Source organism: Pogonomyrmex barbatus, unplaced genomic scaffold, assembly GCF_055798465.1.
Source record: "Pogonomyrmex barbatus isolate J1 unplaced genomic scaffold, ASM5579846v1 scaffold13, whole genome shotgun sequence".
NCBI lineage: Eukaryota > Metazoa > Arthropoda > Insecta > Hymenoptera > Formicidae > Pogonomyrmex > Pogonomyrmex barbatus.
This window is the reverse complement of record NW_028297109.1, coordinates 1,801,550-1,829,131: the sequence shown is the minus strand read 5'-3', so window position 1 is coordinate 1,829,131 and position 27,582 is coordinate 1,801,550. Positions and strand designations below refer to the sequence as shown.

Genomic DNA, 27,582 nt, shown 5'->3' with positions numbered 1-27,582 from the left:
TGTAAGGAGATACAGAGGCAGTATGTCATGTCTGTACTCACATTTCCTAAAGGAAAAATATAAAAAGAATGAGAAACCAAGTACACATCTGCCAAGTACAACGTCGGTTTACGTATGGTACCATTTTGCGCAATATATTACATTGTAATGATACTTTTAAAGTAACTCATGCAGTACTTTAATAAATAATCTTTCGTCAATTCATATTTGTAAATAATGTTCTCGATTTTATTTATAAATATTCACACATATAAAATAAATCGTTCTTTGTTTCCACTCATATTCTTAAAAATTTCAAATTTGATTGAATTAATAACGCATATACACACAGCAGATTTGTAATTTTTTTCTTTTTTTTTTTTTTTTTTGTAAAATGCTGCAAAAATCTGACAATAAAGAAATTAATAAAACACACACAAACAAACGTTAGTTTGAATTTGGCGAAAGATTCGGAAGAGCTTGGAAATTCAGTTAGTTATAACTGATAAGAACAAAATGAAGTTAGATCACGGACAGGCACGTTAGATCTGCATTAGTCAAACTAGAACACAATTCCCGCGGTTCGATAAAGACTCGACGGATTAGAATAAACACGGCACCCCAAGACACGGCATAAACGGGAAAGTGTTTCAAGTGCGTTTTAAGCATTTCCGTTTCTATTCTGAAGTGGGTGGTGGTTTGAAGTGCGGTGCTCGAGACTCGTTATTTCGCATCGCGTTGTGACGCGCCATCGTTGCGCGCGCGAGTTGACACGAGATGCTTGAGAGTGCGCGAGAGAGTGCACCGCCACATATTCGCATTTGCTTGATGTCTCCCTAACGAACGTTTAAACTGCGAGCACACACACACACACACATATATACGATTCCGGCATATTCATTCGGAAAATGAGCGTGGCTGCTCGCACTCATTGACTGACTGACTTACTGATATACACACACACATATATGCATAGTCGAGCGCATCATCAACAGCGGCTGGTACCCCTTTAGTCCTCGAATTATCACACATTCAGAATGCTCTGAAATCATCGTTTTACCATAGATCTTCTAATCGATTATGGAGATGAGTTCTCTTTAACAAGAATATCAAAATTGCCGAATAATTAATTAATTGAAAAATAAAAGATTTTTCACAAATCAAATCTTAAAAGAAATAAAATGGTCTAAAGATAATTTTATATATATAAAAAAAACAGAAGAAAAAAACTTGATATCGATTGTAAATATAGGCATACTTGAAATTAAAAAAAAAAAAAATCTTTCTCGATCTTCCGCAGAAAAAAATTATCTCCAAACTGACCAAGAAGTGGACATCTGTAATTTTAGAACACTGCGTATCGTGTTATGTACGTATGCAGAGCGTATACAGAGCAAAGTTAATACTCTTACGACGTGTGCACAGTCGAGTAATCCGGCCTTTATAAATGGCGCAGGTGTCGTCTTGCGGCACTGCACAATGTGCGATCATAAAGGGAGTACTCTTCTGCCTGATGGATCTTTCGAAATTTCAGTATCTCGAAAACGAGTGCCTCGAGGGCTCTCGAGGGCGCGCGTTGTACATCGCGTGTTTCTTTATTGTCGACGCTGATTTCCAAGCTCCATTCAACAGTCGGATTGGGGTTACAATGGGCTAAATCTCCTAGGAGGAGCGATATCGTCGAGAATTCGCTGACATACATTTTCATCTCTAATTTTCAATTTTACATTGCATTGTTAAGGATGCAAATATCATCTTCCCTCCGCTCAATGAGGAAACTTAACATGCGCTAACCGTATACGATAACGACTTCTTTGTGTATTAATGAGACTTTAATAATAAACCTGCAATTAGTATGACCCATTCAAATTTCTAGTTTCTCGAAAATCACAAAGAATATAATATTTGATACAATTAAAAAATAGAGGTATTAAGCAATATTACGGACTAATAATTTAAGGTTTTATTAACAAAGGGAACAAAGAAATAAACTACTGTGTCATTATTTCGCGGTGCATGAGAAAGGTAATAAAATTGGTTATTATTTTCGCACCAGTGAGAAAAAAGGATCAGCTCAAAAGCGAAATATTAAAAATCGACCACAGATATGTTGTCGACTATATTTTCAGATAATATCGGGAGAGGGGGGGGGGGGGGCGATCGTACGAATTCTTTTTCCAGACGTTCCGTGAAAGATATACCGCGGCCTTCCTGTCGTCTCGACTTGAAAAAGGTGCATGTACGTATTATCCCGCCATCCCGGCGGCTTTCCCTTAACGGTAGACATAGTGGCGCCTTTACCGTCCATTATTTCCTACGTAGCCAGGAAAAGGCAGGAGCTTTTGCAGTGCTCACAATAGAGTTAACGCCCGGCGGAAAGGTCCCTCAAATACACTTTGAAAACAAGCTTTCTATCGTATCTGTGCTTTCAGAGAACAGCGGCCGCGTATTTGTGCGCGTCATTGAGTAATATTTGTACACGGACATTGGCTGACGCTACAGTCCTAAAACTTTTTTCACTTATACACAAGTGAAGAATGGAATATTTGTTCTACTGGATATCCTACAAGTACACATAGCTGCATATTCGTACATACTCTCACACGTATGTATATTCTCATATAGTAATTTAAATTTGTGAGAATGCAATTACAATATAATACAATATAATACAATATAATATTCACTTCAATATTTTATCTAAAACAACAGATACCAAGACGATCAAGAAGGAAATTGAAAAAGAATATGCAAAAAAAAAAAAATAGTAAAAGATCTAAAAAAATTTATTCGTATTAAGCTTCGTTTATAAAGAAATCAAACGTATGTGTCAAAAAGCATACAAACTTAAAATATAAAAAAAATAATAAAAATCTTTCAATTTCCAAATTGAATGTATTTTCTGAAGCATGAACAAAGTCAGTTACAAAAACATTTTATTGTATATTTTCGACTTTCCTTTTATGTAGACTCAATAACAAACCATCATTTTATGCTTCCGTTTGTTTATTTTATTCTTCACATATTGATTATTTTATTTTATATAAAAAAGATGTTGACAGTTGCGGTCATCGACTGTGAAATACCTGGAGGGTCAAAAGTAATTATATACGGTGTCAAATTGCAAATTTAGATGCGATCATTCATATAAATAGTTTTATTATAAATAAAACAATTGCGCGGCCATTCATTTGATCTTTATTATTTAATGAATTATGACAAAAATGTTTTCAATTCCAAATTAATTTTATATTTGGCAACAAAGTTCTGCTATTTGCACAATATTATTTACTTTTACTAACGCTATAATTAAGATAAAAAGAAAAAAAAACAAGAAAAATAAGATTGGCATTCAAATATTTTATCAATATTTTGTTTGGAAATAATATTTCAAGAATAACAATTTTGAAAATCAATTTGACAATAACGAAATTCCATTATATAGCGGTAATACATTAACATAGGTCACGTACGTTCTAATTCGACTCTAACAAGGTCTCTTCTATTGAGGCCAACATTCCAAAAATTCTCCGAAGTCCAACTAAAGAATTCGATGCTGCTACTCCGGCAAAATTAAATTTTAAGCACACCCCGATAACCCGATACCGATAGCGCAACGGATCCGTTGATTCACGCGGCACATACGGGGTCCGCATAACAAAAGACGATCCACGTCACGAAAGAAGACACTTTAGTGCAACTTTCGAGCGTCACCCTGTAACGGGGAACCGGGGGGGGAGTGCCCCTTCATTCTCTCTTTCTCTCATGTTAATATCTGTTTGAGCACGCCACGCCTCGTCGTACCGTTGGCGCATCACAACCCCGAAGAGGAGGGATTGCCCCGCACGTACCTATTATCCACCCTTTCTCTTCTCTCGAGTAGACACAGAGGCGCCTTTACTGAGACACAATTTTGTATATAGGAGGAAAAGGCTGCTGCTGACTAATGGCGTGCACTAATTGTGCCGCCTGCAGCATACGAAGGTGCAGGAAAGCCCATAGTTACAAGCCGCTATGAAGTAATACGAGGCAGACAAGAGAGAGATGCACATGCGTATCAGAGTATGCGTGTGTGTGTGTGTGTATATAGAGGAAAGGGGAGAGAGAGAGAAAGAGAGAGAGAGAGAGAGAGAGAGAGAGAGAGAGAGAGAGAGAGAGAATTGTTGAAGCAGCGCGACGAACGGCGGGAGGATGTCAGAGGAAGTTCGTAGCTGCTCGAAAGCCCCGAGTGCACTTAACATGGAAAAGAAAAGACCGAGAGGAAGGGGTATTGCCGGCAGCCGCGATAAATAGATTAAACTTGCCCCCAGACTTCCCCCCCTTTTGATGGTGCGTTAAGCGGAAATATATGGATGGCACGCGACCGGTACCATGACAATAAGTCGACACCTTGTTTCCCCTGTCGTCGTGCCAAACTTTTTTAACATTGTGTCACAAAAGTTACTGTGCTCTTTAATTGTAATTTAATTCAATTATCTGTAAACCGGGTTTCCAATTCTAATCGGTTAAACACGCAATAGTCGAATAAAGCTTTCCTTTCGATCAGCTACTAAGCGCCTTAAAATCATGTATCATTTATAATGTCTTTTCGGGAACCATAAAATATCGTTGTGAAAGAAACTTTCTTCTTGCTCGATTGCGCACGTGATATATTTTCGACGCAAGCGAATTTGACACACAACCATTTCAGACATGTATGTATATTGACAGTGTATTTATACTACACGGTATATGCTGGAATTGCTGAGATAACTGCAAAATCGCAAACCCGATTAATAAAGATGAGCAGCCGACCTTCGTTCCACGTTATCGGTGACGATAACACCAAAATGAATCCTGCCAAATGACTTATTTCCGGGAAACATTCGAATAGATAGCAATTATAAATGTAACAATAAATATCAACGAGCTCGTTGATAACAGTTAAAATAGATTAGCAAGTTGAATAGATAACGACAAATTGCGACGACCATTAGAGACGGCCAACTTTAATTATATTATTCCGATTAATTATCGAAAATTGACGTTGTATATTTGACTGACAATTATTTATGTACAAACATTGCGGTATCTGTAAATATATAATTTATACTATCCGTAAATGCATATTTATTTGACAATTTGACGGCAATATATGAATTTTACAGCAATATATGAACTATACTGAATGTACAGCGAACATATATGGCATTAATAAACGTGAAACGTGTATGATACATTATTGTATAAACATATTTTTAACTGCTTGTAAAATGTTATTTATATCATTTTTGTTTGTGTACCATTTATATGTATATCATTTTTGATTGTGTTTATTAAAAGTATATTTATAAGTATACAATTTATATGGAAGACATGTATTTTCCAAAACATTTATACTGTTATCATATTTGTCATTTTTAATATGGTTTTGCTAATAATTTTCTCAATTTTAATATGTTTCTGTATTTTGAACATATAATTAAATTCGTGAAGATTGATTTTTATTCAATTAAGATTTATATTAAAATAATATCGCATTATTAAATTAAAAGAATATATTGATTTTACTGAACATTTATTAGATTTATCTAATTGAACAATAAATTCACATTAAAATATCGAAAGTTATATTGCGTTTTTCGAAGACGCCGTCATTAGTACAGTTTTAAACTTTATTTATTGTTTGTGTTATTTAATTTTTTGTTTACACTTTGTCTACACAGAAACACTTTTATTTACACTTTTAAATGATAAATTTGTTAATAAATACGAGAAAATAAAATCAGAATGCTTTATAATAACGTCACAAATGTTGTCGGATGTCATGTGATATTAAACAAGTATCCCATTTCAAACATAAAATAAAATAAATTTTAATATGAAAGATGTCCAATTTCGTGTCATTTATCATATTACACTTAATTTTATTAAAATTAATTTTGTCTGTAATTTGTAAGAAAATAAATTACCCCATATAAACCTCATTTCATAATCCTTTTTCAAATAAATAAAAAATTATATCGTGTTTCGCATTTCATTATAAATAAACGATAATTATATCAAATTATTAATTCTATTATTTCGTAATTGGTAATACAAATTGGCATAAATGTATCATAAATTTTTAATATTTTATACAAATTACCTATATTTAGAAAAATTTAAATATAGATAAAGTTTAGTATTGATACTCTTTTAAACTTTTATTTTATTTCATAAAATTTAAATTTGTAATAATTATTATAAATATTTAAAACGTGTATGTCAACTGCAAACAATAAAATTTTGGAAGTTTTTACATATAGTAAATATTCCATTCATAATCTCATATATTACTTCTTTGGAAATAAAATTATGTGCAATTCTTACCGAAAATCCATTGTCATATTCTGTATATTTGAATAAATTGTTGAATCAAAATCGTGTGTAAAACAATGATATACAAAAAATTGTAACATTTCATAATATCGTTTATTTCTAGTATTATTCTCATTCCCATTTGTTCGCAACGTAGTTTTCACTATTTGGTAAAAAATCTTCAATTTTATTTGTCATTCAAAAAATCCAAATTACTTGTTTTTCATCATCGCATAAATACATATTTATTTACACGGCAACGTCATCTTCTTAACAATCCACGTAAAAGTGTTCATCCTCATCGTCAATGTGTGAATCCTTTCATATATTCTCAGATTATCCCATATTGCTGCCTCCGGCAATCCTACGGTGACGCAACGATCCTTTGCCAAAGCTTTCGTCGAGGACAAAACTCCGGCCTTTCTCGCGAATCGATCGATTTTCGGTCAGAATAGAGTTCCAATGAGGCGTAGGAATGAAAGAACATTATGGAAGAAAGGAAAGTCAAGAGGAGAGTGAATAAGTACGAAAGAGAGACAAAAACTTTAATGCAGCGTATCGAAGAGAAAAAAAAAGGAAAGAAGAAAGATGAGAGCGACGCTATTATCTCCCTACGAGGGAGAGATCGATATATTCAAGATGTATTCAAGAAAGGCGATAAAAAAAAAGGAAAAGGAAAAAGGAAATGAGTAGTAAGTAGCGGTGGATTAAGATGGAGACGGTAAAGAAGGAGGGCGGGTACCAAACGATTCCGATTGTGAGAAGCAAGCTCGTAAAAAGAAGACACACACACACACACACACACACACACACACACACACACACACACACACACACACACACACACACACACACACACACACACACATATATATATATATATATACGCACAAAGAGTGCGGTGAGGACAAGAATTTCTTCTTACTTCTCGCTTCAGACCCGGAGAAACCGAGGTCGTGACATTATCGCGACGGTATTAACTCGAATCGAGCTTCCGTTAGGTCGAACCGCAATCAGCTGCAACGAGCGGAGTCGGTCGGGCGATCCCGAGGGAGAAAGCAGGGAAGAGCACGGTAAGACGTCCAGCGACGACCGGGGGCGTCGCCCGACCCGATGGCAAAATGGAAGCGATCGCGTATAAGAGTGTATCCTCCAGCAGTCGAGTTCGAGCAAATGACCGTATCTCCCTACAGCCTCTAGTTGGAATATCGAGGATTTCTCGGCTTGATGTTTTCATCCGCGTGCGGGCGAGGAAACCAACAGTTCCACTTGCTTCGTTACGCCGAATTGTATCTTCAACGCGACGCGACGCTTGCGGAGTATTTGGGGCGGGCTAAGATATTACGCTTTTTCCAGAACGTTAAACTTCCCCCTGATCAGCTTTTCCGGAAACGGAAGGCTTTCCGAAACCAGATTAAATTTTCTCGCGCGGTCTCCTCCAATGCGGTTACGCTGTCTCGAATTTCTCAGATGATACAGCCGAGATCTTTCTCATTGTCAATAATTAGAAATGAAAAATAGTAGGATAGTTAATTAGCAAACCTGAGTGAATATATATAATAAAACAATATAAATATTGTTTAACAGAATTAAGTATAAATATAGATTTCAAGAAAATGTAGATCACAAATTGAATTGAATAAGATTTTTCAAACTTTATACGAAAAAGGGATTTGATGGCAGCAGAATTTTCCTTGATGCAGCAGATTTTTCTTGTAGATATGCAGACACAAGGATGCGCGCGTGCTCCGGACAGAAAGAAAAGAGAGGGGTGGTAGGGAGCCGAACGAATTGTAATCACCCTCACAATTTGTCCAAAATCAAAAAGAATGTGTTAAAAATGTTGGTCGATATATCTAATGACGTTGATAAATATGTGTAATTTCGTTAAATGCACGGAACAAATGAGCGTAATTATCTTTTACTGTTAGTCACATTAAATAAAAATGCACGGTACGGCTTGATACAAATAACAATCTATCCTTTTTTATACTTGCAAATACATTTTCGCAGCTGTAAATCGTTTTCATTATTTTGATTAAACAAATTTATTAATCTAATCAAAATTGTTTACTATGCATAATATTCCATATTATCTAATATTAAATGTATTCTGGTAATGCCGCATATATTCGCATTACGTATCTACATAACGTATCATAATTGTACATTCTCAGGATGCACTCGGAGCATTTAATTTCAAAAATATCTATATAACAATTTATAAAATTTGTAAATTTTATGTAACGCTAAGTAGGTTGATTACATAAAATTTAAAACAAAAAAGCAATAGTTTTGAATTGAAATAGAAAATTTTAATTGTATACTAAATATATATCTGTATACAGCTAAGAACAAAAATCAAGAATAATTTTATTGAAATAATTTCTGCTTGCGACATAATAGAAGAAAGATTAGAATGAATATTATCAATTGTTCTAAAACCAGAAGTGTCATAAATGTGATAAAAGTTTGCAAGATTTCAATTTCAATTCTCAAAACTTTAAAATTAGAATTAAGGTTTCCATCTCGTTTCTGATATTTCAAGAAGATTTTGACCCCCGAGATTTCGACATCAGTTCAACTTTCTTATTTTTCTCAATTACTTGTACTTTTCAAAAATAGATGCGAAGAAAATGGTACGCTCACTTTTGCACCACCTACCGAGTGATTTACCTCGAGGTACGAGTTGCGAAAAGCTGCGAACGAAATTAACGGTCGATCATTTGGATTTTTCCGCATAAATTACGCCCTGGAACGTATGCGTGAAACTCCCGCAAATCGCTCTTGGATTATGAAAATGGAAACTTCGCGAACGATTTATTCTCAGGCCGGAAGCTAGCGAGCCGACGGTTGTATATGTTACGACCTGGTGTCGGCTACACTGTTTCCTAAAAGTTCGATTTGTACGAAACTGTGTCCAACTTTGGCCTGTTTCTTGTCGAAATTTTTTCGATCTGGCTACGGGGATCGCGCAATTTATAATCTGTGGAAACTTCGCTGAAAGTCGGTCGCGATCTGAGAAGTGGTTGTGCAAGTTTATATCCTAAGGGGCATTTTTTATTATATTCCATTTATAATTTAACGCGGTACTTTCTCTTAAATACTGCATGTTTCAATAAGCACTGAAATTGCGACATACAGAGTTCGTATTTTAGTATAATTACAGTTTATAAAATTTTATACTACCTAAATATAAATTTAGGTAGTATAAAAGACAAATTTTTATACGTCTATTTTAGAAAAAATTGCAATACTATCAATATTGACAAAATTAATATGATGCTAGATCGTAATAGATTTCTTCTATTTATATTGAAAAAATCCGCAAATATTTGTTAAAAAAGTTTACAAGAAATGGAATTATAATTAAACGCATTTTTTAAAATTCAGCATCTATATATATATATATATATATATATATATATATATATATATATATTGTATATATTTTCTTTATTTTAGCGCGCGCGCACACACACACACACACACACACACACACACACACACACACACACACAGTGTGTGTGTGTGTGTGTGTGTGTGTGTGTGTGTCAAAAGTGTTAAAAGATTCTCAAGTTGGAATCTACATCACTTTGCAGCGAAATATTCTTTGAAAATCAGCTCGAACGAAAAATATCGTTTCGCTGTATTTTGCGAGTTCCAGTTTTACGGTGAAAAGAAAAGAATCGCGTATTACCGTATTCCCGTCGGGAGGAATTAAAGCTAGTATAAAAGTGAATTATATACGCACTATATACAACACGTCATACGACAAATTTTTCCATTTCTTCGGCTTTTCTAATAATCCATTGAGAAATTGCCTAAAGATGCATATACTCGTATGTGTATACGAGTACAAAAACAATATCCGCGTTTAAATGCAATGCATCGTCAAGTTTCTCTGTAATATTTGAAAAGTGCACTTTTCGCTTTTATAATTAAATGCATGCTTTAATTATTTCATTTATTCAAGAAAATAAAAAGTGGAATAAATCAATAAATCGGATATTATAAAATGTTCTCATAAAGACGAATTATTATTTATTCATCCTATTGTGATACAACCGCGAATTACTATTAATAAAGATAAATCGATTAAAAATCACTGCGCTTGCAGCACAAATCTGCAGTATCCAAGATAGCAATGTTTGAAATATAAAAGAAATACGTAAAAAGTATTCTTACAAGTTCTTTAGATTATCGAGTTTAAATAAATCTTTTTTAAACAAAGAATCTGAAAAACATTCTGCATTAAAAATCTTCATAAATTTGTCAAAATCATTTATTTTTACCTCTTATAACGTACAAGTATTCATTGTGCATTCTAATAAGTGAAGCATATATCAAATAATTTTAATTGTGTGTACATCTAAAAATTAGTCAAAGATGCTCAACGATCTACAACAAAAATTACTCCATTGAACAGACCTCGAGTTTGAAAAAAGGAAAAAATCCACAGTTTCCTTGGAACTGCAGTAAATCTCCCTTCCTCTCACCCTTTCTTTTTGTTGTTTTTTCTCATTCGTTGTAATTTCTAACAAAGATAATTCTACATTTCAGCGATGTTTCCGACTATTGTTAGATCCTCTTTTCTGTTTCAATTCTTTCTCTCTCACCACTAAGATTCCACAAAAGAAGAAAGTACCACGTTCGAATTTCTCTGTAATTATCAGGCATGGTACGAGCATCCGTGTGATTTTTGATTTATAGAAATCGTCTATAGAATAAGTCTAATTATTACCAGTAGCAACTGTGTCTTACAGAAACAGAATTACTTTCTTGTTATATTATTATTTAAGAATCGAACACACATAATATATATATTCTTAATACAAATTGTCAAAAATACTATAAATAGTAAATCTGTTCTTCCCAATTGAATCGCAAACAATTCATTTAAACTTTTTAATAATATCTTCAACATGTCCAACATTTTCAAATTCAATTTAAATTAACTCTTTATTTAATATTAAGAATATAGAAATAAATTTATTATAAATTTAAGAATACAACAATGCTTTTCTCTTCAAAATAACCTATGTACATAGAAAATTTGATCGAGTGTGTGTGTGTGTGTGTGTGTGTGTGTGTGTGTGTGTGTGTGTGTGTGTGTGTGTGTGTGTGTGTGTGTGTGTGTGTGTGTGTGTGTGCGCGCGCGTGCGCCATTGATAATAATTTATTTTTCAATTAAATCGTAAAATCAATATTTCTATTAAACACTTTGTATTTCAATCACATTTTCACCCAATATGCAGAGTCGTTTTAAGTTTTAATATGCAATTACTAATTTATAAAGTACGTAGACTTTTGTGACTATATAATTACGCAATTGTCAAACACATAAAATGCTGGGATAAAATTATGCTACATTGAGATATTCTCATATTCGCGTAAATTCTCTGTTAATTTACGTTATTTTTGTAATCATATTAGGATGTTTTCATTCGCAAACGATATTATCATTAACTCAACTTTCAGAAAAAAAATAAATATCTCCGCAATCAACAAATTTTTAAATACAATTCAAACAGTAAAATAATAAGAAATGTATACTTTTAATATTCTTAAGCTTACATCAAATCTAAAAAAATATCGATATTATTTACACAGAAATGCAACGTTAATAATAATAGTCAATTAAGTATAAAGATCTTCTTAGTTGAAAAAAACCAATTTACTTTATTTTATACATCAATTATTAAGAGAGAGAAATTGTTACACTTAAAAAAAAAATAAAAGTATATTTACATAAAAAAAAAAAAATTTCGATTTCCACAATCGGAGCACATTGCTGTTATAGATAAGCAAGCAATGTATTACGTTCCATCTAAAAGATGTATATCTCGTTGTCAGAAAGAAGTCACATCGGTTGAAATATCTCCCACGGGATTTAAACAAACTCGAGGAATTCACTTCAACTAGCCATTGCTGTCTGGGGTATATACGGTTGCACGAAGAACGAGGAAAGGCGTGGCGGAATTATGCCTCGTGCAAGATGATACGTTTCGAATCGAAACACGCACTAGCACCGACGTTTTAACATTGTTCTTCAGTATGAATTGTCAATTCAAACAATGGCCTTTCCGTGTGCGTGTCACAAAACCTTGAAATGTGCTCGTGACACACATATCGATAGGACCCCTTTCCCCCCCCCCCGCCTCTTCTTTGGCAGGATACGTACGATATCATTAGTTGCATTTTTTGCAACAATACCGCCAGTTCCTAGCACGTTACATATTTATTAAGTATTCAAGTGCCTCGCGATTAGCTTAACGTATCACTATAATTTCATCATAACAGAACTCTTTATTATAACTGATCTGTGATTTACAAAGTTACACACACATGATTATTATAAAGTATATGTCATTTTCTAAAAAAAAAAACAAAAAAGAATATTGTAAAAGACAGTTTAACTTTTAATTAATTACTCGTACAAGCAATTTTGAAGATACGATAAATTGCCTCTTGAAAAATTTATCTTCCAAAATACTTGCCAGATAATCAAATATTTATTCAATCGTCCGCTTTAATTATGAATTTCATTTTAATAAATGTATAATCTGAGAATTAATTCATACAATATTCAGCGTTGTTTAAATTAAAAACTATGCACATTTTAATTTATCCGTGTATATATATTAATTATGTTATATACGAAAAAAGTTTGCCGTTAAATAGTTTATTCTGTCATGTAGGAAGTCAACTGTTAAATCTTTCAAATGACTCAAGAGCAAGCTCAAACTTACGGATTACAAAACTAATTTAGTCGTTGTGCTAATAAAAGTGTCCCAGAAGTGTGCGAGGTGGACCTTACACTTTTAAAAACTTAAACGGTTTTATATGGAACGGGAAATGTTCCGACTTACAGTTTGTTACCGACGTGACGGTAACTCACCGTCACGAAACTTGTAACTTTTAAATTTTATGAAACAGCCATTTAGCTGCAGCGAGCGCCACAGGTGGAACGGATCATTTTAATTCCGTTAAAATTCTTTCATTGTAGGACCGAACGGCTCTCAATGCAAATTGTAATTCCATATATTCCTTGAACATTTTTCATTAGATTAGTACAAAGGAGTCGCCGTTTTTTCTATTAAGTTTTGTCTCGAATAAAGTTACTGATTTGAGTTATTTAAGAAGTGGATTGGAAAACTTCTTGCTAAATGGAAAAAGTATACCGAAGGCAATGGGTTCTCTCTTCTGATTAAGAAAGATTGCTTTGAAACTGCGTGATTCTGTTTCAACTCTATTCGATAACAAATACGATAAACCTTTTGCACCAGGCAAATATTTCTGCCTGGTGATACATTTGAGCTTTTTTCGTTCAGAGGTTCCTTTTGAATTTTATTTACTTCTGTAGCTTGTCCGCTTATCGCTATTAGTTGGAAAAAAAAGTGGGTGGCCTGCTCGAAAATTTACTGTACCTTCTTAATGTGCTCGATCTTTTATGTGGTTTTTCATGTGACTCCTTAGAGAAATATAACGTTACCTCCTGGGAAGTTATACGATCAATGCGGAGAACTAAAAACCATTTGAATTTCTTATATATTCTTATCTTACTTAAAATTTGTTTCGTGAAAGAGACGTGATATTTTGATCATGATTTGGTATTTTTCATAAAAATATAAAAATTATTAAAATCTTATTTGTCTTCCTTTATCTTTTATTTCTTCAAAAATTACTAAGATTTGCTTCTCTATTTTGATTTATTTTGAAAAAACATGACAAAATCTTGGAGACCAATATAATCCGCTATTCGACAAAGATGATTAACTAGTAATCGTTTTTGGAAACAGAGTTAACAAAGATTTCTATTTTCGATAAAAAGAATATTTTTCAAAACAACACACCATCGCATTCCATTTTTTTACTTCTTATATATATTTAAATTTAGCTTTTAATAACTTAAATTTTAGTAAAATATATATATATATTTTTTTTTTTCGATTGGTGTGGAAAAGACTACTTTTTGGCGATAGAAATGTCTTCACTATATTTCTCAAAAGTCAATACTTTATCCTGAGTTACGGTTTCGCTGCATAGCAGAGCTATCAAGCTTTTTATCATGAAGCATCCATGCCGCCTGTAAAATTTATAGCTATATAAAGAGCAAGAAAGAAATGCCGTGCAGCGAAGACGAATTTTTTGCATCGCCGATTCCCAAGTAGTTACAGTGTGTTACGCGCGCCGCAAATTTAATGAGCGACAATACGAATAACGTTGGCAAATTGCGACGGTTACCTAACGAACAAAAAGCCACCCAATTAATAGTCGTGGCGTTGTTATCTGCCGACGTGATAGTTACTTTGATTAATTTGAATAACGTCGATATCGCTGCGGAGGAACAATTAGCGCGGCTCACGTACAATTCTGATGGTGACCGACAACTTCTTAATTGTGTACCACGTGAAAATTGCTTTATGTAAACGTTACTTAACTTCTTTCTCTCCATATATGACGATATGAGGCATCCCAAATTCATCAGGCTTCCTTTTGAGAACCGTGTGTATAAGTAAATTTCATCTTATGAAAATATCGAAATCCAAATAATTTTTAAGATAAACGATTAAAGATAGAAAACTTTCGCAAACTATATTCTCCGAGCTATTAACATATAATAAAGTCTCGTTCTCCAAGCGATTTTAAAGAATTTTTACTTCCAATCAGATTTAATTTAAAACTTAATTAATAAAATATCTAACGCTAAAAATTTTAATTTTAAAATTAGTTAAGAGACATAAAACATTAAATTTTTGTGATATAGAAAAATTGAGTTAAAAAGAAAATTTTTACAGTCGATGGGAAGTACAGTTAATCCGAAATCTATATCTACTATATCTAAACTATCTATATCTAAACTATCATTTAGAAAAAATCATAAAAGTTAAAAAACAGTTTAACAATTTTCAAAAAAATGTAAAAAGTTTAAAAAAATTTTAAACTTTTGAAATTTTATTTTAAAATGTTGATATATGCGTTGTTTCATTCGTTACAAATATCACAATTGCAAATGTACACACAATTTTTTAAATAATATGTAGAATTAGATATAATATATATAATATAAGGTGTTTTTATATAAAAATTTTAATACTGTTAATGCACCTTTATCTAGAATTAAAAAAAAATATTTTTAAAAGCATAACTAGTCTGATGTTTTATTGATTGATGTAATTATCCTTTACAAGATAATTGAGCAAATGTAATAGTTATAATTAAATTTCCAGAGGTGCATTCGTGTAGCTCTCTCGCTTTGTTGTTTACTGACATAATATATATTTTTACTCAAATAACAGTATTTATCTTTAAAATATTGTCACATCTATTCCAAAATTAATTAAAAAAATATGAAATATTATTCATACTGACAAATATATGAGGAATCGTATATACACATAAAATTTATAAAAAAAAGCATATGTACACACACACACACACACACACACACACACACACACACACACACACCACACTGTACATATATATATTGTATATATGTAAATCCTTTTTATCATATTAGAAAGAATTACTCTAATTATTTTGTATGCTTTTAATAATTGTAATTATAAAAGAAAATTTTAATATTAACATAACTGGCGTATTATTTGACATATTATTATATTATAATAAATAATGATTATTTCAAATTTGAAAAGTAGAACACAGTCATTTAGCTGTACAACATCATTAGGAATCATTATTATTTAATAATATTTATACCAATTTGAAAGTTTCGGGAAATGGAAAATCAGAGTTTAACTTCTAAAATTGTATTTGTGTCGTGATTACATAAATATATATACACATCTCTTAATGGGTTAAGAGATGGTTAACGGTGTATTCTGCAGGCGGATGCAGGCGCTCCAGTCGTTTCTTACGGTATCTGAGCGTATTTTTTGTCAATGACCATCAAGAGCCGCCAGACGGCACGCGGGCCAACTTTACAGGAGACCAAGTCGATCGGAGAGACTCGGGCAGGTCGACGTTGCAATTCGCGAGCGGGACGATTTGTCGCAGGCCAAAATGCACACGGATGCTACGACCGGGCAAACGATTGGCCCGCCACGCATCTGTCTATCTCCACTTTCTTCCTACTGCCGTTCCGTTCGTTCGTCTCGCCGTCGTAGTGGGATGTACACGTAGGATATGCCCGTGTGCGGGCATAAAGTACACATGGTCGAGAAGCGTGTAGAAGGTAGAGCGGCAAGTTTTTACGCGACCATCCCCGAGTGAATGACCGGTCAGAGCCGCCTCTCACTCTCGGCACTTCGGATCTGCTCCGCGCCGCCGTCTCTCTCTCTCTCACTCTAGTCGATCATGAGAGAAGCAAAGAGATACATAAAGAGACAGAAACAGGGGAAGATAGAGAGAAGAATAGAAAGAAAGACAGGAGAAAGAAAGGAGAATAGAAAGAGAGAGGGGAGAGAGGGAGAGAGAGAGAGAGAGAGAGAGAGAGAGAGAGACTGCAGTTGCTCGACTTTGCAATGTGGCGTGAGCTGCATTAGGCTACACACACCAAAAACGGTTTACACATTAATGGCAGCAACGCTTAACCCTTAGAATACATCATAATGATAAATTTACGAAAAATAAAATAAGAGAATTTCGAGAAATCATAAAAAAAAACGGCAAAAAAAAATAACTTTAAGTTTGTCTATTACAATTTTCCAGGAGAAAGAAAATTTAATCGAATAATGCAGAAAACGAAAAGAAATAAATAGAAAAAAATTAACAAGTAAGTTGTTTCAAGTCACAATCTTAAAAAAATTTGTCTGTTTTATTTTAAAGAAAATAAATAATCTTAAGGATCACAAATTCGATATATATATTTAATAGATATATTTTATTTCAATCTTAATTAAAAAAAGGAAAAAAAATGTTTATTATACTATTATTTATATGTATATTTTTCAAACACATTGTCATAATTATTTAAAAATCAATATTTTATTTAAAATCGCTTGCAATAATTAAAACCGTCGTTCTGTAGAATTTACGCGAATAATAAATACTAATAAGAATGATTGCTAAAAGATATAAACGAAACTAAATTCTATGAATACATTACCATAACTTATATATAACTTATTAGCATTATAGCTGATTAAAAAAAATGTGTATTATAAAACAACGTACAATTGTACCATTGGTATATGCGAAAACTGAGAGAGACTGAGAGAGACAAATTTTCTCTACCCAGATGCTGTGTACCCGTTATTCCAAGTTCATACTCGGGTAACCGAAGTCACGAGCTCGATTTAATCGATTTTCGATATATTTGATATCGTCACGCTTCGTGGTTCCTGAGGTCATTTTACGTTGATACGTTACATTGTTGGCATGGTAAGCTCATATAAATAATCAACGCGCAACTAAATTGATTTACTGTGCGTAATAGCGAGAATGACCGTGCGGTGCTCGGGTATTTCCTCGGATATCCGAATAACCAGATATGAACAATACTGGTGCATATATTACATAAGCTGTATGTACACATAATTTATTTTGTGCGTAACGGAGAGTTATTGTCTTATTATATTTATCTAAAAAATAAATTATTAAATTTAATTGAATCCCCTAGTAGTGGAAGTACTCTCATACATGATATTACTAGCATGATAACGTAATAAAGACTTCACTGCAAAAATGTATTGTTCTATCTTTTTTGTCAGAATTCCTAAAAAATATTCCATTTTACATTTACAAAAGAAAATTATTTATAAAAGATCATAAATATTTAATTTAATATCAAAAAGGCCAGTTAAATATCTCTTAAATTATATGATTTCATTAAGCTTTTAATTAATATCACTGACCAAATTATTAATAATAAACGTAATTAATTAACAAAAATAAAATTTTTCTTTATTGTCTAATTATACATTATCCAAATTAAAATATTAGTGTTAACATTATTGAAAATATCAAAAAGGATTCATATTTTTTTATAAAATTATTACCGAAGCGCGTCATGAACATTCTACTTAAATAAAAAGTTTCCAAATATGTTTTCAACATTTTGTGGGGTAGAACTGCTGCATGTGCGGTTATACAAGAACGAGCATAACGGTATCCATTTCGATGTGTCTGAAAAAGAGCATGCAAATAGCACGAATTTTCAAAACGTTTATCGTTCTGTCGCCAGCCCTTTTTTAATGTGACACGTAAATACAAGAATCGCACAGAGGATCTATTTTTGTGGAGAAATAAAATAAATAAAATAAAATGTCGACGAGAACATAATCGTCGGCTCTGTAAAAATATACTAATTAACATAGCTCGTATTATTACATATTACAGTCCATTGTTTTTATTTCATAAGATTATATGTTCATGTATAATATAATATCTTCACTAACTCTCTTTGTCTTTCTGTTTCTCTTTACATTATTTTATTTTTTTACATTTATTTTCTTACACTGTGTAATAATATAAAGAAACATTACAGTTTTTTTACATTAATTTAAAAATTATTTAAGAACTTTTAACTCTCAGAGAAGATGGTATAGACGTTGTTAAACTTCCGGCATTGTGAGATATGACCTTCTTTATAAAAAGTAAATTTAAATAGATTTGTAAAGATTTAAGTCTCTACAACTTCATGTGTAAGAAATTCCATTTTTTATATTTTATTATTAATTTTAGCGTTTAACGTTCGTACGTCAATTTTTCGTACATCGATTTTAGCCATAAAATGATATTAAAAACATCTATTTTATTAACATTGTAGTTATCGTGTCAAATCGTTGATAAAACTACAAGTTTTTAGTTATTTGCACATTATAATAAAAACCATATATTTCTAGATATAAGAACGCTTTTATAATATTTTTCCTAAGATGTTATTCCAATTTTTACTAGTATTGGTGCTCGCATTCACAGCCGAACGATTCAATAGATATTCGGTTATTTCGACTACCACAATTGCAGCTGTTGCAATTTCGTTTCAAATCGTTCGCACTAATACATCGAAATTTTCATCCACAGTAACAGTAGAAAAGAATACGAGAAATGTGCGCGTTCTACATTATCGGTTCATCTCTCGATTCTTTCAATTTTCTTCATTTTCATTTTTGAGTACCGATTCCATATGCATTTACACATGGCTATGCTCATAAAAAGAGCCTTCCTTGCTTTTCTCACTGCAAAATTCAGTGCGTATATACTTATTACGCTACGCAGCAACATTCAAGATTGTGTGTACAAATAAATATCATCGACGTATCTCTCGCGAATAAGATATCATATTGATTCGAGAAGCGAAGCTGCTCGCGCTGGAGCGGCGTTAGCTACCGGACATAAATTATGCACTATCGGTGGAGTACCGATAAGTATTAGTTTAGTTTGAAATTTGTTAGCCGAGCCGGGCATTCGCGGCGCGGCTTCACAGTCACGAGCGAGAAAAAAAAAAAAAAAAAGTACGGCGAAGTTAGATGAATCATGAATAAATTTACGCGCCGAACCTTTTATTCCGGAATGATCCAAGTTTCTTTATAGTGCATACTCCCTTCGCTATACGCGGTAATACCGAAACTTATATCACGGCAGAACGTAAATTGCTGATACACGTAAATTAGGCGTGCCGTCCCGTTGGCCGAAATTTACTGTTCACTGTATTAGATATCATATTGTAGAAATGAATTACTCGCTGCGTAATCTATCTGTTGGCGAGATACTCGCGCCACGCCACCGCCACCGTTTTTTTTGCAACGTGGGAAAATAATTTCTATTTTTCGCACGTTGATCGTTAAGCATTAAGTTACTTGTTCGTGATTTGAAATTAATTTTTAATTCACTATTTGCTCACATGAGTAAAAAAAAATCAAACTACTTGATCAACGCGTTAAATTAATAATCGAAATTAATAGAAATGGTTAATGGTCTCATTAATTTTGAGATAGCACAACGTAACGTAACAAAACGTACTTTAAATCGACCCGAACGTGCGTCTCATCAATCGAGTACACAAATTCTGTCGCGTGGTACGAGAAAAGCTCTTTCTCTGAAAGAGAGATCGAAATCTTCTATTTATCTCGTCTTATCGTAGGCGGAAATAACACTCGTTCGTTCGAGCTGGCGCAGCACTCAAGCGACTAAACTTGCGATGCCAACCGGGAGCGGCTGCAGACTCAATTAGCCCAGCGGAAAACTTTCATGGAGGGATTACGATGTCAACAACGTCTTTCTTGTGCGAATGACGTTTCTGCGCGTCGGGCAAAATTGTTGTTTATCGAAATGGCAGTCTTCCAAGCGCGGCATGTTGTCATGCTTTTGAAATCACGTCAAACGCTTGATTATTTAACTCCAGTTTACTTTACTCTGCCATGAGTCTTTATCCTCATTTCAATTTTCATTATTCGGTCTCTCAAGACAGACTGCTTCTTGGACACATAAAGTTTAAAAGATAAATATAAAGTTCTTATCAAATGTAAAATAATTTTACCAAATATCGGCAGAAAATCTATAAAGTTAAAAAAACATCCTATATAAAAGAATAAATACAATTAAAATTTCTTGCCTTGAAGCTCGATACAAAAGTATACAAACAAAAATGTCCCCATACGTGTAAAAAAAGATTACAGTTTTTTACATAATCGCGATCACAATTTGGTACCGTAACAATGGTATATGCATCGTTTGTTATTAATTCTAAAATTCTAAAATATTGGCTCTGTCAAAAGCATATATACATAAAAACAAAGATGTTAGCACGTTTCAATGATGCATGGTAAGATTCTAGGACAATTCACTATAGAAAAAAATTATGATTATTTCCAAATGGCAAACGCTGATTAAACTTATAATTTAATTAGTAATTATGGTTTTGATAAAGTACTCAACCATAATGGAGAGCGGGCGGTTATTCAGACCTCTTTCTTGATATCGGCGCAGTTATACGTAACTATAATTTAATATTCTCTAATTGATTTTTAATTATGCACGATTGATTAACATATTGCACACATAGACAATACTGACGCGAGGATACCACATATATTCCGAGTATATCTTGTTATGAGATGCAAATTTCTCTCATAACAATTTAATGTTAAATTTTACGTTCCCTTTTCCAATTTACAGCAAATTGGTTTGCCGATATAATGCTCGATATATCATTATCTTTTATTCAAATTTTTTTATATTCGCGATACCGTAAACGAAGCTGTCAGCGTTTCTATACTGAAAATATGCACAAATAAACGCACGAATAGAAAGGATCCAACGGTATCGCGTTCACATTTTCGCGGAGATATCTCACATAAATCACAATACAACTCATCTGATTTCATTTAACGATATCACGTTATCGTAAATTGACAATTAAATCTATCTTCGTTTCTCTAAACATACTCTGAATGCATGTATGTTTTAAGAGAGAAAATTTACTTTAGAAGAAACGACTTAATTTTTCACCTTTTTTTCTGAAATTATTGGAAACAATAATATTGTTTATAAATTGTAAGTCTTTTCAAAATTTTGCAAATTGCAGCCCGACAAATACCCACTGTAAAATCAAACCAATTTCATTTATTTTCCCCGAAAAGAAAAAAAAAAAAAAAAGATTATTCGAAAGAATGATGATTTGAAGGAAAAGGCTGTTTTCTCCAAGAGTAGCTAAACTACATCGATCCGATATCATGTGCGATATCAGTGAACTTTCTCAACCTCTTTCCCCGCCGCTTTCCATTACCGCTAAATCCTTCAAATCGGAATCGATCGCGGCAGTCGGTCGCGATACGACGCGAGTCGTAAGGGTAAGCAGGAGCACGGTGACTTTTACGATTCTATTCTGGGGGGGAGTGGGGGGGGGGGTGGAGGTGATATTGGCCGAGGGGCTGTCTCAAATCGATCTCCTCTCGCTACGTTACGCCGCCTCGGAGAGCCAGCACCAAGATTCTCCGTTGTTCGCGTTAACTCCCGTCTACTTTCTGCGGGTTCTCCCGAATGCCAGTTCCCCGTAGTTTCGCGAGCAACCGAGATCAATATCGCTTTTGTGACTTCTGACTCACTGTCTCGAGAAGCACTCACTTCATATATACGCTACACACATACGGTAGTCCCGTAGAACTAATTATAGAGCAGCACTTGGAAAAAGATTCATAATTGTTGATATAAATAAAATTTAAAATCGTATCTTCACGATGCAGAGAATATAAAATATATATGTTTATTTTCTTTTCACTTGCGTATTAAATTTAACATTTTATATTTTACGTTCAAAAAACTATTTCTATATAAGCAAGCATAAAAATAATTTAATTGAGCAACGATTTCAACATGATAAATCATCGATACTCGTTGCAAAAGAAAAAAAAAAAAGGAAATTATATCTTTACAAATGTGCTTGTGGCTTGCGTTTATATAAAAAAAATTACGCTTTGGATAATTAAAGAAAAAAGCAACATAGTTAGTGGGTCTTTCAATTTTATAGATAATCACGATAATTTTCAAAGTATAGTAAACCAAGGGAAACGAAGTGAGAGAGAGATGCAAGACATTTAAATCTTTCTGTCGTTCCTCCAATTTAAATCATTCTTTGTCGAGCTCCAGGTATTGGAAATGGTTATATGGCGTTGTACTCACCTGGTCGGCGATCTCCGTTAGGTCGTGCAGACTTATGTTGTAAATGGCGTTCCTGCAAAACGAAACGGGAGCGTTAAATCCTACCCATAAATCGTCCCTGTAATCTCTGCGCTTCGTGCGTCTCTCTGTCGACAACTCGGATTGAAACGCGAGTAAGCATTGGCAATTATGAGTAAAGCGAAAAAACGCGAAACATTAAAAAAATTAATTATGTACTTCTGTCAAAAACCATTTTGAATCATTTTTAAATCTTGGACAGAGTTGCATGTGCAAAAGAAGAAATAGAGATACAGGAGATAAATCAAGTGAAAAAAAAATTGCAAGGACGAAATTGAAGTTGCATAAAAATCCACGCTATATATCTCGAACGTAATTGATTTTACGACTCAGAAACGTTGCGCTGACTGTTGGCGAAGAGGACTATGGAGAAAAAATTAAATTATTTTTTGATCCATATCAAATTTCCATTAGCCAATATATTTGTATCAGATTCTGCAAAGAGGTACGGTATTGATCTCCGACCCATTGCTTTAACAACGCAACTGAAATAGGTTGATAAAATAATATTAAATAAAGTAAAGAAGCATCTTTTTTACATGTATGCACAATTCTAGAACGGCAAAACGCCGCCGTTGCAGATACGAAATAAATTTTTTAATGTGAATTATCTTTCCCTTTGTGCTTTCTGTCGACTGAATCCCTTATGGATAATAAGATGTCTCAAACTCACTTTGCCCCCGCAAGTTCTTTGATCAATTTGGAACCAACTTTTCTTAACAAAAAAAAAGTCGAAAGACCGATAATATCAGAGTTATAAGCAATCGAAAATGAAATGTCTTCCGGAAGATTAAATGTCAAGGATTTAGATAGATGGTAAAATATCATATTTTGCATTTAATTCTAAATAATCTCTAATGAAATTCTACTTTAAAACACTTAGTCGACAAAATGAATCGCGTTCGAAGTAAAATTGTAGTCGAGGAATTCATAGTCAAAGACCGATCTAATACTAATCTAATAGCTGCGGTATGCGGCATTCAACGTCTTTAGGCGTCGAATACAAATGAATTCGTGCGCGTTGCGCGTAAACCGCATCTCTGTTTGCTACTAATATGCGTGATGCTGCGTCACCCGCTGCTGATGCGTAATCGAATGAATGACTCGACCCGGCGGCCACTTGGGGCTCGTGGCACCAATGAACGGAGTCTAGCCGATGACTATCTCATTTATGTAAGCCCCCACGAGTAGTACGAGGGGACGACGCGACGAAGAATCGAATCACGTAACAATTACCTGGCACCAATCAGGATAGAGGTTGTCGCACGTTCTAGAAGTTTGAAGTGCTCCACGTGGCTTTCATTGCCCAGAAACCGCTGTCCAATCACCTCACCTGTAACATAAAATGACGTTTCGTTCAGCCTTCGTAATAAACAACGAGTAAAAAAAGAAATGATAAAAACATGATCTTGCAGCTTGAAAAAAAAAAAAAAAAAAAAAAAAACGTCGATAATTACGTAACTCGTATAATTACAAGAAGCATCGAAGAATTGATTAATCGCATAATAGATTCTCTGATAAAATTTAAAAATTGTCTTTAGTTTATCTGTGTGTAATGTAAAAAATATACAATTATACATGTAAGTTAAAAAAAATAACATGCAAACGATGTTTCCAATGTATGGATTTCCTATGAAGTATTAACAGAAAGCGTGTTCTCCGTGAATCAATCAATCATACATCTGAATCATAATACACGTCAGACTTTGCGCGCGATCCGCATCATGCTACAATCCTCGTATTACATTCTCACGTCTGCGGATGAACCATTTGTGTATACATTATTCGCACGTGTACAGCTTTACATGGGCGCATTAGTCGATAATGTGCAGATTATCCCAAAACTGACGAGGAACCCCATCTACGGATCATCTACGGATTTTCAAATTAATTTTTAATCATTTTTTTTTTTTTTTTTCAACAAGGATTTGTCATTATCCCAAGTTCTCAGATATTTTCAGCATCGAGTATCTTTGTAGCTCATTTAAAATAAATTGCATTTCCAAATCAAGATTAAAAAGAAAGATTCATTATTCCCATCTTTAAGCTTTCCTTTTCTAGAAAATCGTGATTCTCGATCGCTTAAGCTAAAAAGCTACTCTCTCTCGTCTTTTTTTTAATCCTCTTGCTCGGGTCGACTCTAAACTAATCAAATGATCCGGTAGAGTAGATAAAAGGTGGCTTTGTGAATAAGTCGGGGACACTCCGTGGAATCCATGGCCGTATCCACCAGCGGGAACGCGATATAACGACGACGCTGCATCGGGCTGCATCTCGTCGACAGAAGAACTTGTTACGATAAGCGAAGGGGATGGAGTGTAGCGAGTGTATGCCAGGGAAAGATATCCAGGAAGCACGTGTAAAAGAGTGTAAGGGAGAGCATCTCTTAGCCTTTAGTTGGCGATAAAGCGCCGCGCCTACTTTGTGGCAGCAGCGGCGGCGGCTCTTCACTCGATTCTCTATCTCCCTCTCTCCCTCTCTCCCTCTCTCTCTCTCTCTCTCTCTCTCTCTCTCTTTCCTTCTCATTGCAGACTACCATCGATATACTACGTCGTTTCACGACCCTTTCTTCCCTACCCAGCTATCTACAGCCGCCGTATCCAAACTCCTTCATGCGCAGTCGAAAGAGCGTTTCCTCCCCTAGATATTCCGCGTTATGTTTTTTCACTTACGTATGCGACCGCATTATGGCATGTACTGGGAATAGGGAAGAAAGATAAGAATGGGAAAAAAGTAGGAGAAACGTTCTTCCCTGATCTTTCGTGTGCCAATATAGCATCGAGAATTCTTCACGGATAAAAATCTCTTTTTACATTTTTTTTTTTTGTTTAAAAAATTTTATTTAAAAATACAAATTTTCGTAAATACATTATTACAGTATTCTTTCACTGCAGTTGCGATTGTCATCTCACTAAGATCAATATAAAAATAATTTGCTAAAGAGAGAAACAAAAGCTCGTTTTTTTTCCCTTGTTTTTTATAATAATCCTACAAAGGAACTACAACGAAACAATCGTCCGTGTAAAAAAGTGTATCCAATAGACGTTGAAAGTTAACGTAATAAAATTTCGATGCGCTTGAAATGCAAAATGTAGGAGTACGTATTCATGAGTGTTGAGAAAGAGATGGAGTTCGAATAGCACTCGGAATCGCCATGGCAAAGGCTTAAAGTCCGTATCATCGAGTACGTGAGATCGCGCGGATGAGTTTTCCGATACGTTAATCGAGTCGGATAGCATTCTCGTTCGACACTGATCTCTGCTCTCTATATTCGTAAGAGCGGAAGCAGACTGTCGTTGAGATCTATAAGAGCTCAAGAATAATCCTACTTGCAATGCATATGACTGCCACCGGTAAAAGGAATAGCTACTTTTTGCATAACTCGACGCAACGCACTTCGCTTGACAATAGTAATAAAAAAATTGCGGATTGTACGCAGACAAATTCTTCGAGTTTTCCAATCTCGGCTTTCTGCAACTCAATGGCTTAGTAACAGTTTTCAGTTTTTTTTTTTAATAATATATCTCATATCGCGATTTCACATCAAACTTGCTATTCATTCTGAAGAGAGAAAGATGTCTATAGCAGTAAAAAAAATGTGACCTTTCAATGAAAATTATTTTTCTTTTCATATGTCACACAACACGTGCATATCAAATGTTCGCGATAAAGCTTCCAAAAATATATATGTATATAAACTAAATATTGTAAACTATAATATTCCATTAACTTTAACAGCACAATCATTTTATATGAAAAAATGCAATATTTATATTAACATTCCTCAGATACGTTAAAAAAAATTGTAATCGCCCTTTTAATCCACATATATGCATTTTCATTCTTTTATATTATATTGAATTAAAACAAATTATGTTTATAATATATATATTATTTTCGCAGAAATATACAAGTATATCACAATGATTCACAATAAAATATTGATTATCTTTTTATTCTTAATAGGATATATTATTTCTCTGCTTATATATATCTGTCTTAAATCACTCACGTGATTACAAACTTTTTACACACTTTTAGCGGTTAATTTGCATTAATTCCAATAAAATGCATTTTATGAATTGGATCAATTTTTCCACGGAAATATGGTACATTTGAAGCGTTTATGCACATATATGGAATAGCAAGAGGATTTATGTGATTGAATTTCAAAGCCATCAATCAATCAATAATTTCTTTGTCGTTTATTGAATTCCACCGATTTTCAATTTCTTCTATCGAGAAAATAATTCTTGTGCAATTTGTGTTGCACATTTATACATGCGGTAAAATGTGTAATTAATTCTACAATTAATGGGAATTAATAAAAATAATTCCACAAAAAATATATACTTAAAGTTACTGAAATAAAATTAAATCTCTCATAAGAGAATTCTATATATATATATATATATATATATATATATATATATATATATATATATATATATTAAAAAAATGAAATTATAAAATAAAATTGTACAATTTCTTCTTTAATCAAACTTTATAAAAATAAGATAATTGTTATTTATTTAATTTTACTTCAGTAACTTTAAGTATATATATATATATATTATATATATAATATATATATTATATAAATATATATTAAATATA

At 33.4% G+C, this 27,582-nt stretch overlaps 1 protein-coding gene across 1 annotated transcript in view; it reads right to left on the bottom strand.

Moving 5' to 3' along the window:
* The window catches only part of LOC105423206 (semaphorin-1A), a 217,341-nt gene that overhangs the window by 72,333 nt on the left and 117,426 nt on the right, over nt 1-27,582 (bottom strand). The window contains exons 3-4 of the mRNA XM_089072445.1: nt 24,202-24,298; nt 22,909-22,960 (exon numbers count right to left, since the gene is read on the bottom strand). Coding sequence (XP_088928571.1) covers nt 22,909-22,960; nt 24,202-24,298 — 149 coding nt within the window. The remainder of the gene's footprint in view (nt 1-22,908; nt 22,961-24,201; nt 24,299-27,582) is intronic.